General features: G+C 65.5%; 3 protein-coding genes across 6 annotated transcripts in view; all 3 read left to right on the top strand.

The window, feature by feature from the left end:
- Window positions 1-9572, top strand: part of FURIN (furin, paired basic amino acid cleaving enzyme) — a 33309-nt gene extending 23737 nt beyond the window's left edge. The window contains exons 17-18 of the mRNA XM_026856140.1: window positions 822-834; window positions 9561-9572. The gene's annotated coding sequence lies outside the window, so the exon portion shown is untranslated. The remainder of the gene's footprint in view (window positions 1-821; window positions 835-9560) is intronic.
- Window positions 80-8537, top strand: MAN2A2 (mannosidase alpha class 2A member 2). 4 transcript variants are annotated; one of them, XM_026856138.1, is made up of 24 exons: window positions 80-299; window positions 472-561; window positions 679-726; window positions 867-1011; window positions 1129-1300; window positions 1983-2110; window positions 2215-2388; window positions 2690-2876; window positions 2963-3140; window positions 3337-3539; window positions 3833-4015; window positions 4141-4255; window positions 4353-4420; window positions 4564-4729; window positions 4932-5168; window positions 5270-5392; window positions 5490-5604; window positions 5703-5836; window positions 5940-6081; window positions 6274-6407; window positions 6689-6766; window positions 7069-7257; window positions 7371-7481; window positions 7868-8537. In XM_026856138.1, the coding sequence occupies exons 1-24, from the start codon at window positions 168-170 to the stop codon at window positions 8018-8020; spliced, it is 3405 nt and encodes a 1134-aa protein (XP_026711939.1). In that variant the 5' UTR covers window positions 80-167; the 3' UTR covers window positions 8021-8537. The 4 variants fall into 4 exon arrangements, with proteins under 4 accessions (XP_026711939.1, XP_026711936.1, XP_026711937.1 ...); XM_026856135.1 differs by having other exon boundaries at window positions 472-726; XM_026856136.1 differs by having other exon boundaries at window positions 168-299; window positions 472-726; window positions 7072-7257; window positions 7868-8020.
- A 187-nt stretch (window positions 9573-9759) lies between the features above and the next one.
- Window positions 9760-11121, top strand: part of LOC113483950 — a 2419-nt gene continuing 1057 nt past the window's right edge. The window contains exons 1-3 of the mRNA XM_026856024.1: window positions 9760-9994; window positions 10645-10858; window positions 11093-11119. Coding sequence (XP_026711825.1) covers window positions 9760-9994; window positions 10645-10858; window positions 11093-11119 — 476 coding nt within the window. The remainder of the gene's footprint in view (window positions 9995-10644; window positions 10859-11092; window positions 11120-11121) is intronic.

The following is an 11121-nucleotide window of genomic DNA, read 5'->3' on the forward strand; positions in this document are numbered from 1 at the left end:
CCGTCCTGTCCCATCCCATCCCGCCCCATCCCATCCTGTCTCTCCCATCCCATCCCCTCCTGTCCCATCCATCCCATCCTGTCCTCAGCCCCAGCCCTGTGGCCAGGCTGGCTGGACCACTGCCGTCTCTCCGTCCCAGTTCAGGTCTGTCCCTGTGGCCCTCCGGGATGAAGCTGAAGAAGCAGGTGACAGTGTGTGGAGCTGCCATCTTCTGCGTTGCTGTCTTCTCCCTCTACTTGATGCTGGACCGGGTGCAGCACGACCCAACGCGCCACCAGAGTGGGGGCAACTTCCCCAGGGTGAGCGGCAGGGCTATGGGGACAGGCCAGCGGGCCAGGGCCAGTCCTGCGGAGCCAGCTGGCACAGCCTGAGGCCATTTGGCTGCTTGGGCAAGGGCTCGTTCCTTGTGGGTGCCAGGACCCCCCCAGCGAAGGGCAACGGGGGCTCTGACCATGGCATCTGTGTCCTCAGAGTCAGATCTCGGTGCTGCAGAACCGCATCGAGCAGCTGGAGCAGCTACTGGAGGAGAACCACGAGATCATCAGCCACATCAAAGACTCGGTGCTGGAGCTGACGGCCCACGCAGAGGGGCCGCCGGTGCTGCCCCACCACAAGCCCAATGGCTCCTGGGTGCTACCGCCAGAGAGTTGCCCGAGCTTCCTCTCCGTCTCCCCACAGGACTGCCAGTTCGCCCTGGGGGGCAAGGGCCAGAGCCCAGACCTGCAGGTGAGGGACCGGCACTTCGGCCTGGCAGCCCTGGGCCCAGCCCTGCCAGCACCAGGGGGTACTGGGGCGTCCATGGGGTCCCTGTGCTCTTGGAGGTCCCTCAGCCCAGTGTCCGCCCTGAGCCCTTCTCCCCCCGACAGATGCTGGCCGTGTACTCCCTGTTGCCCTTTGACAATCAGGACGGCGGCGTGTGGAAGCAGGGCTTCGATATCACCTATGAGCCCAGCGAGTGGGACACTGAGCCCCTGCAGGTGTTTGTGGTACCACACTCCCACAACGACCCAGGTGAGCAGCCACGGAAGGTGGCCAGGGGAGGGGGAGGGCTGGCCAAGCCCCCATTGCCCTGTACTACTGCTGGGGAGGGGCTGGGCCTGTGCAGTGACCCCCCCGCCCTGCTGGCAGGCTGGATCAAGACCTTCGACAAGTACTACTATGACCAGACGCAGCACATCCTCAACAGCATGGTGCTGAAGATGCAGGAGGACCCACGCCGGCGCTTCATCTGGTCCGAGATCTCCTTCTTTTCCAAGTGGTGGGACAACATCAGTTCCCAGAAGCGGGCTGCGGTGCGGAGGTAGGGCTGTTGGCCAGGCCCCACTGCCCGGTGCGGGCAGGGCCCTGTGGGAGACACTGGCTACGGGCACGGGGTGTGCAAGGGAGGGGCCCTGAGGAGACGAAGTCAGTGGCCACGGGCTCCGTGCTGCTCACCATGGGGTGCCCTGGCAGCGCCAGCAACCTTTCAGTGCCACAAGACTCAAAAACATGGCAGCGTGGAGTGGGAACCAGAGAGCTGCCAGCAGCGGAGGCCCTGAGGGGCTGGGGGGGTGCCAGTCTCGCCCTGTGGGGCTGGGAAACTCCTTCTCTTCGCTGTAACCGCAAGTGCTGCCACAGAGCTGGAGCACTGCCAGCACCTTGCAGGGCCCAGGGCACCCTCAGCAGGGTGGGGGACCTGGAGAGCAGGATTGTGTGGTGGGGCGGGGCCCCCTCATCAGCCCCCCTGCCCTGGGAGGGTTGATAGGTGAGGATAGAGGGAACTGGATGGTGGGGATGGGCTCTGGTCGGGGTCTTGGCCAATGTGGTGCTGAGGAGGGGTCTGTCTGCATGGGGACAGTGTGAGGACATGGCAGCCAGGGCTTGTATAGGCTGTAGGTAGGACTCAGGTGGCTCCAAGGCCGGGGGGAGGCTCAGCCACAGACATGGGGCTCATGGTGGGGCTCTGGCCCGAGCTGGCCCCATATTGTGTGTCCGTCTCGCAGGCTGGTTGGCAACGGGCAGCTGGAGATGGTGACAGGTGGCTGGGTGATGCCTGACGAGGCCAATTCTCACTACTTCGCCATGATCGACCAGCTGATCGAGGGGCACCAGTGGCTGGAGAAGAACATTGGTGAGAGCTGGGCGGGAGCACTGGCTGGGGACCCGCTCAATGTGCTGGCGGGCAGCCCCGTTGCTGGTGGGAGGTGAGGGGCTGATGGCTCTCGGTGTCTGCAGGCGTGATGCCACGGTCAGGCTGGGCCGTTGACCCCTTTGGGCACAGCTCCACCATGCCCTACCTGCTGAAGCGCTCCAACCTGACCGGCATGCTCATCCAGCGCGTGCACTACGCCATCAAGAAGCACTTCGCTGCCACCCAGAACCTGGAGTTCATGTGGAGACAGACATGGGGTGAGGGGCTGTGGGAGGGGACTGCCGAGGCAGATCCTGCCAGGGCGGGGGGCAGCAGTGAACAGCTACCCACTGCTTTCTGCTGCCAAGCTGAGCCAAGCATGGGTTTGGCCTGTGGGACAGCCCTGGGGTGACTCCCCAGCTGCCTCCATGCCCAGCACTCTGGGGGAGGCTGCTGGGCTCCGCATGGGTGAGCTGGTGTGCCAGGTCTCTGCTGTTGCCACTGTCCCCATGGGCTCCCCTGCTCGGGGACAGGCGAGGAAGAGCTGTCATTGGTGCTCACCTGCCCTTGGTCCCGCAGATCCGGACACCAGCACCGACATCTTCTGCCACATGATGCCCTTCTACAGCTATGATGTGCCCCACACCTGTGGGCCAGACCCCAAGATCTGCTGCCAGTTTGACTTCAAACGCCTGCCGGGTGGCCGGATCAACTGCCCGTGGAAGGTGCCTCCCCGAGCCATCACTGATGCCAACGTGGCCGAGCGGTGAGTGCTGCAGGGCAGGGACGAGTGGCTCCAAGCCCCATAGCCCGGGCCAGCAGCCAGCCTCACGCCCTGACCCCCCACGGCAGAGCCCAGCTGCTGCTGGACCAGTACCGCAAGAAGTCCAAGCTGTACCGCAGCAAGGTGCTGCTGGTGCCCCTGGGAGACGATTTCCGCTACGACAAGCCGCAGGAGTGGGATGCCCAGTTCCTCAACTACCAGCGCATCTTTGACTTCCTCAACTCCCGGCCCAACCTCCATGTCCAGGTACCTGCCGAGAGCTCCGGGGCAGCACAGGGGGTCTGCGGGGAGCAGGGCCTCACAGGCAGAGGTTATGGGGAGGCCACCCCAGAGCCCAGTATCAGGGCAGGCAGTGCTGGGAGGGGTGGTGGGAGCCTCACAGTGCCCTCCCAGCACCCTCCCAGCGCCCTCCCAGCTCAGGGCTGTGTGTGCTGTGCTGCAGGCGCAGTTTGGGACACTCTCCGACTACTTTGATGCCCTGTATAAGAAGGTGGGCATTGTGCCGGGGATGAAGCTGCCTGGGTTCCCAGTGCTGAGCGGGGATTTCTTCTCCTACGCGGACCGGGAGGATCACTACTGGACAGGCTACTACACCTCCCGGCCTTTCTACAAGAGCCTCGACCGGGTGCTGGAGGCCCATCTTCGGTGAGGGGAAGCGGGCTGGGTGCCGGGGCAGGTGTTCTGTGCCGGCTGTTCCAGGCAGCACTGGGTAGTCCCGTGGTTTGCGCCCCATCGCTAACGTGCTGGGGGTGGCCCGAGCAGTGTCAAACCCTTGTCCAGCCCCAGTGTCCCCCCCTGCCCTCCCCACAGCTGTGTCCCTGTGCTCAGAGAGTGTGTGGGCTGGGCGGGCATCTCCTTTTCCCTCTGTCCTGGCACTGCTCGGCCCGGAATGTTGGGGTGCCAGGGCAGGCGCCCTCAGTGACAACATCCCTGCGCAGGGGGGCAGAGATCCTATACAGCCTGGCACTTGCCCACACCCGCCGCGCTGGTGCTGACAGCAGGTACCCGCTCTCCGACTACGCCCTGCTGACCAACGCCCGCCGCAACTTGGGCCTCTTCCAGCACCACGATGCCATCACCGGCACCGCCAAGGAGGCTGTGGCGGTTGACTATGGAGTCCGGTGCGTGCAGGGGTCCAGGGTGCAGCCTTGTTTCGGGTGGGAGTGTGGTTGGGTGTGGAGGTCCTGCGCGGAGGTGGAGGCTGTTGGTGGGATGGTCGTGCTGGCTCACTCTGCCTGTGCCGCAGGCTGCTCCACTCCCTCAACAACCTCAAGCGCGTCATTATCAATGCTGCCCATTACCTCGTGCTGGGAGACAAGGACACCTACCACCACGACCCCGCTGCACCCTTCCTCGGCACGGTGAGCAGTGCCCTGCCCCATGGCTCACTCTGCCCTGCCACAGCCAGGCCGGCACAGGCGGTGGGCTCAGCATGGCTCTGACTGCTCCTCTCCCCAGGACGACACGCGCCCCAGCCAGGACTCCCTCCCGGAGAGGACGGTGCTCAGAATGGACACCTTGCCCCGGTAGGAGCTGCCTGGGGGCTTGTGGGGCTGGAGAGGGGCAGCAACAGGGGCTACTGGGGTTGCGTGAAACAGTGGGTGGGTGCCACAGGACCTGTGGGCGCTGCGGGGCTGGGGCACCCATCCCTGTGTGACCCCGCGCACAGGTTCCTGGTGGTATTCAACCCGCTGGAGCAGGAGCGCCTGAGTGTGGTGCCGGTGCTGGTGGACTCCCCGCACGTGCGTGTGCTCTCTGAGGAGGGGCAGCCACTGCCTTCCCAGCTCAGCGCACGCTGGAGCTCCGCCACTGACACTGTGCCTGACGTCTACCAGGTATGGGTGCCCTGGTACTGCTGCCCGTCCCCATCCTCATCCTCCCCATCCTGCGTGCCAGGCTCCCATCCTCGCATGCTGCTCCCACGGCCAGGACACCCCGTGGGCCCTCTGTGGGTACAAGTGTCCCCGTACTGCGGTTCGAGCTCCAGCAGCTGCCCACCCCTGGAAGGGCTGGCTCAGCTCTGCGTGCTGCCTGCAGGTGTCTGTTCTGGCCCGCCTACCTGCACTGGGGCTGCGGGTGCTGCAGCTGCACAAGTCCCTCGATGGCCACACCATGCTGAAATCTTCCGTGCGCCTGTACCTGCATGGCCGGGACTTGCCCGTGCGCAAGCAGGAGGTCGTGCCCATGCACGTCTTCCCGGCCGCCGCTGATGATTTCTGCCTGGAGAACCAGCACCTCCATGCCTGCTTCTCGGGCCGCTCAGGGCTGCTGCAGGTGAGGGCAGGGGGTTGTCAGCTGGCACAGAGATGAAGGAGGGCAGGGGGGACACAATGCTGCCTTGCCCAACACATGCTCACCGTCGCGCCGGCCCGCAGAGCATCCGCCGTGCTGGGGAGGAGCGGGAGCAGAGGGTGAGCAGCGAGTTCCTTGTCTATGGCACCAGGACCTCAAAGGACAAAAGCGGAGCCTATCTCTTTCTGCCTGATGGCGAGGCCAAGGTACAGGGACCACCTCTGAGAGCCAGCTGGCAGCCGAGCCATGGCCACGTGCCTTCCTGCAGGCAGCAGCCTCAGTGCAGCCTTCCTTCCCCTATAGCCCTATGCCCCCAAGGACCCCCCAGTAGTGCGGGTGACAGAGGGACCCCTCTTCTCGGAGGTAGCCAGCTACTACCAGCATGTCCAGACCGTGGTTCGGCTTTACAACGTGCCAGGTGAGACAATGCGAGGCTGTGCCGGGGAGGTCACCAGCCCTGAGGCACCAGGTAATGCTGCCTGATCAGGGGCCCAGCCCCTCACTGCCTGCCCGCAGGGGTGGAGGGCCTGTCCCTGGACCTGTCTTGCCTGGTGGACATCCGTGACCACATCAACAAGGAGCTGGCCCTGCGCTTCAGCACCGACATCGAGAGTGATGACACCTTCTTCACAGACCTCAACGGTTTCCAGGTATCTGGCAGCCTGTGGAGGGACAGCAGCTGCCCCTGGGGGGATGGTCCCTGTCCTCCACCGCAGGAGCCACCTCCAGCCACTGACCTCTGTCCCTCGGCAGATCCAGCCCCGTCGGTACCAGCGGAAGCTGCCGCTGCAGGCCAACTTCTACCCCATGCCCGCCATGGCTTACATCCAGGATGCACAGAGCCGCCTGACACTGCACACAGCCCAGGCCCTGGGGGTCTCCAGCCTCAGCAGCGGTGAGCCAGCTCTGCTGGGGCTGTGGGCTGTGACCTGGGGTGGGAGTCTGCCACAGAGCCGTGGGGTGCTGGCGAGGAGGGTGCTCCGGTCCTGCTGTTTCTGGGGGCTCCCCCGACTTGTAGGAGCATTGAGGGGCTGTGGGTGGTGGCTGGCCCTTGTTAAATCTGGGGTGCTGGTCCCACTTTTCGCAGGCCAGCTGGAGGTGATCCTGGACAGGCGCCTGATGCAGGATGACAACCGGGGCCTGGGACAAGGGCTGAAGGACAACAAGCGGACCTGCAACCGGTTCCGCCTCCTCCTGGAACGCCGCACCACTGCCAGCAAGGTGTGTGGGCTGTGACACTGCAGGATGAGTGTCAGGCACGGTGCTGCTAGCCCAGAGCCCAGCCCTGCCTTGGGAAGGTGTGGCTGGCTGCGGGGTCTCCTCCCCTGCTGCCCCATGGCCCCCTGGTCATCACTGTGCAGGGACGGGCTGGAGCAGGGGGCTGTGGGGAGAGTGGGGCCTGTCCCACAGGTGGGAGGCAGTGCCATGCTGCCCTCGTAATCACCGTGTTCTTGTCCCGTCCCCTCGCTGCTCTCTCTGCATGCAACATGTCACCTGTTCAGAGCTCCGGCTTCTTTTCCAAACTGGCCTCCGTGTTTAAAGCCTTGGGCTTCCCCAGCGCCAGGACTGGCAGCCCAGAGGTAATGCCCGGCCTGGCCCCACCATCTCTCCCTGTCTCGTGCTCTAGCTGCTAGCAACTAGCCTAGCCAGGCCCCGTAGTCCGACTGTTGGTTAGCCAGGCTCTGTGCAGGTTGCCTGGCTGGCAGCCGCCCTTCCTGTTTTTGGGCACTGGGGAAGGGGTCATGCCTGGGCGGGGGCAGTTCCAGGTGCCCTGTGCCTGTTCTCCAACTGCTGCTGGAGAGGCTGCAAGGAGCAGGAGGCCCTGGGGGTCCTGTCCCAGCTCTGCCTGGCCCTGCATCTCCCCTGACCCTGGGCTCTTTGGCAGGTGCAGGACGGGCGCCCCATCAGCTTCCCCTCCCTGCTGAGCCACATCACCTCCATGCACCTGAACGCCGAGGCCCTGGTCATGCCCGTGGCCCAGGAGAAGCCAGCCCTGCGCTCCTTCACGCCCCTTTCCACCACCCTCCCCTGTGACTTCCACATCCTTAACCTGCGGATGCTGCAGGCAGAGGTGAGCTGCGTCCCAGGAGTGGGGCAGGCATGACCCGGGGGTACCAGGACTCTCAGGGAGGTCTTGCCCTTGCTGTTCCTGGCCTTGCACTTCACACCCCGGCTCCCCGGCAGGATGACTCGCTACCCTCGGCTGAGGCAGCCCTGATCCTGCACCGCAAAGGCTTTGACTGCAGCCTTGAAGCCAAGAACCTGGGCTTTAACTGCACCACCAGCCAGGGCAAGGTAGGACTGAGCTGCTGCCTCCACCTGCTGCTGGGCCACAGCCAGGCCAGGGCCCCCGTGTCTGGCGCCAGCTCTGCCTTTGGCATCCTGTGCTCATGCCGAGCTGGGACAGAGGCTGGAGGGGACCTGGGTCCCCCAGAACCAGAGCCCCTCTGCTCCTTTCCCAGGAAAAGCTGGAGGATGTTGGTTTCTCATAAAGGGGGTCTGGAGGTGTTTACAAGCCCTGCACCCCCCAGCGAGGAAGGGCAGAGCCTGGACTGGGTCAGAGGGTGCCATGGGGGGCTGCTGGCACAGCATGCGGGGCTGCGCCGAGCACGGTGCTGCACTGCCAGGCACCGTGTCCCGCTCACCTGGGCTGCCTGCCCTTCTCCCTCCTCTCTCCCCAGTTGGCCCTGGGCAGCCTGTTCCAGGGGCTGGAGCTGGGCTCCCTGCAGCCCACCTCGCTGACTTTGATGTACCCGCTGGGCACGGCCTCCAACAGCACCAGCATCCACCTGGACCCGATGGAAATCGCCACTTTCCGCATCCGCCTGGGGTAGCGTGTCCCGGGGCAGGAGAGGAGCAGACTGGCTGGGAGCAGCTGCCGAGCCCAGCAGCACCAGTGCGGCCCAGGAGTGGCTGGGCCAACGGGCCCACGGCAGGCAGGCAGGCGCTGGGCAGGAGGTGCTGGACTTGCAAAGGCTGCTGCCTTCTAATTTATTAGTCCTGTGTTCTCAGATAGATTTCAGAAGCAAACTGCTGTGGCCAGGCTGCGCAGAGGCTGCTGGATGCTGCCTGGGTGTAGAGGCCACAGGCCAGGCGCTGCTCCAAGCCGAGCGCAGCTGGCAGGGGCAGCGGGCCGGGCTCTGCCACTGGCCGTGGTGTGGACACAGCTACCCTGCTGCCTTTGCGTGGCTGCCCAGGAGGGTGTCCGCCCCGGCGTTTGGGGATGGGCTCCCCGCAACCCATGGGGTAGCATGGGGGCTGCCAGGAGCCTGATGGGGCCGGGGAGGTGCTGTGGACTGGAGACAGAGCTCGCCTGGAGCTTGTAGGAAACATGAGGCTGTTTCCATGGGACCCTGCCTGTGTCTGGTTTGTGATTCTTGCACCGGTCGCATGGGGGACAGGCAATGGTGCTCCAGAGACCCACAGCGCCCTGAGGCAGCGGGGAGGCAGGCTGGCAGCTGGGGTCGTGGCCAGTCATGGGGTGCTGGATGGGTTGCTGGGGCTATGCCACGCTCGGCTCTGTGGGATCCCCGGTGCTGAGAGGCTGATGGCACCAGCCTGGCCCAGCCATGCTAAGGGGCGTGCAGTGCTGGGTGCTGGCAGGAGTAAGGGGGATGGGGTGCAGGCAGAAGTTAGACAGCTCCCTGTGCAGGCAGCAGCGTCCGAGTGACATGTGGGAATGGCCTCTCCCAAATTCAGCCCCTTTAGCAGCCTTTCAGCATCAGCCTGGCAGCCTAGTCTCCACTGGGGCTGCTGGTGGCTGAGGGGCAGGTGCTGACCGTTATGGTGGGCCCCCCTGGCACCCCAGGAAGGGGGCCCAGCCCAGCAGGGAGGGGATGGGGGGGATGTTGTCTGCTGCTGCACCCACACATGCACCCCTGTACTGCCGGTCTGCAGTGCTCCGGGGGCTGTGGGCAGCCACATCACCAGGAGCATCCTCCTGATTGCTATGGGGATTGCGGGGGCCGCTTCGTTCCCCTGGCCCCCCTGGGGCTATTTACTGCGCAGGGTGCCAGCGCCAAGGGCCGCAGGGAGGGCTGGCGAGGAGGTGGTGCTGGCTGAGCTCTGTCTCGGTTTCCCGCACAGCCTCCGGCACAGCCCGCATCCCACGGGCTCACCCCCAGCCCTGGGTAGGGGCAGGTGTGTGGAGCTGGTATGGCCCAGCCACAGCAGCTCAGCCCCTCACACGGCCCCAGGGGCAGCCTGGCCCAGGGCAGGACCCTGGGAGTGTGAAGGGGCTGCAGGGCTGTGTGGGGAGCAGGGGGGCACAGCCCTGCACTGGCACAGCGCAACACCAGCGGCTCTGCCAGAGCCTGGCTAATGGTGTGGCTGGCAGGGAGCCAGTCTGCGGGCACAGGGCCCACTGACTGCCAGGACTGGGCTGCCAAGGGGCTGCAGTACCCCCAGCCCAGGGGCCAGCCACTTGCCCAGCTGGGCCTGTGGCCCTCACCCACCACACCTGGATCCCCAGGTGGATGAGGCGCCCAACCAGTACCCATGGAGCTGGCAACCCGCTGCAGGGTGGGGAAGGCGCCTGCAATCCTGCACTTGGCCCCCGAGAAGCTCATTAGCAATGCTCCCGCCTCCCGCCCTGGTCCCTGCGGAGCGGGCAGCCAGCGCAGGAGGCTCTAATGGCTTCGAGCGGCTCTTGATGGGCCGCGATGGAGGCGGGAGCAGGAGGGGCTGTGGTTTCTGCCTCCGCCAGAGCCGGAGCTGCCTCTGCCCAGTATCGGCCAGGAAGATGCTGAGTGGGCTCCTGCTCCGGCTGCTCCTCACCACGGCTCTGTGCCCTGGCCTCCTCGGGACAGGTATGACCCTGCTCCTGCTCCTCCTGCTCCCTGAACCCATCCTCCCTGTCCCTGAGGGGGCCTCGTCCCTTCTGGGCTGCTCCTGCTGACCCATGGTGGAGACTGGGAGGTCTGCACTGGGATGGTGGGCCAGGTGAGGTGAGGCTGGTCCCGTGTGAGCGTGTCTGTGGGGTGAGAAGTGCTGTCCCTGGGGTGTGGTGGGGAATGGGGAGGGGGCTCAGCATGGGGAGATCCAGACTGGGGCTTTCCCCTCCCCTCTGCTGCCATCACGCTCCTTGCTCGTCTCTGTCCTTGCTGGGGCGATGGGGAGTGCTGGAGGTCACAGCACACGTGGAGTGCCAGGAGCCAGGGCCTTGTGGGGCTGCACTGCTGGAGCCCAGCCATGACCCAAACCCACCCTAAGAACCGAGTGCCGTGGTGGCAAGGCCCCACGGGACTGGGGTGCACCCAGCCCAGCCTGTCCCTGCTGGGGCAGGCCCCACTCTGCCGCATCCCTGTGAGGTTCTGCCTCGCCAGAGCTGGCAATGCATCCCACCGGCACCATGTCGGCTGCCGGCATGCTGACTGTCCTCGATGTAATGGCTGAGCCCAGCGTGTACCCCGCTCTCGGGCTTTGTGGCACCCCACCAAGCACCTGCTCCTTGCCGCAGTCTCAGTGCAGAACCTGCACCTCTGCGAGGGCTACATGGGCCCTGGCGGCCGCTACCACCCCGGCTTCTACTGCCCGCGGCTGAGTGACCCAGCTGGCCACCGCTACTGCTGCTGGCCCAGCCCACACGCCCTCAAATCCTGCTGCTCCCAGCCAGCCTTGGAGGCCCTCAGCGGGGTGAACCTCTCCAGCCTGGCTGGCCCAGGCCTCCTCCGGTGAGTGGGGCTGCAGCCTGGCTGTGCTGTTTGGGGCAGGGGCTGTGCTGCCTGGGAGGTGGGAGGGGGTGGTGGGGACTCCTGGCATGGCCCCAGGGAGTTGCTGTGGCTGCTGGGGGTGAACAGTGTCACCCTGGAGTCCAAACCTGCCCCCAGCCAGCCCTTCCCAGCACAGAGGTGCTGGGAGAGACCATGGACACCCGGTCCTGAGGTGCGCCCCCTTCCCCCCTCCAGGAATCCCCTGGCCCTGCCCTTTGTGGGGC

This window comes from Athene cunicularia (assembly GCF_003259725.1).
Source record: "Athene cunicularia isolate RWA chromosome 10 unlocalized genomic scaffold, athCun1 chr10_part1, whole genome shotgun sequence".
In the NCBI taxonomy this organism is placed as follows: Eukaryota; Metazoa; Chordata; class Aves; order Strigiformes; family Strigidae; genus Athene; species Athene cunicularia.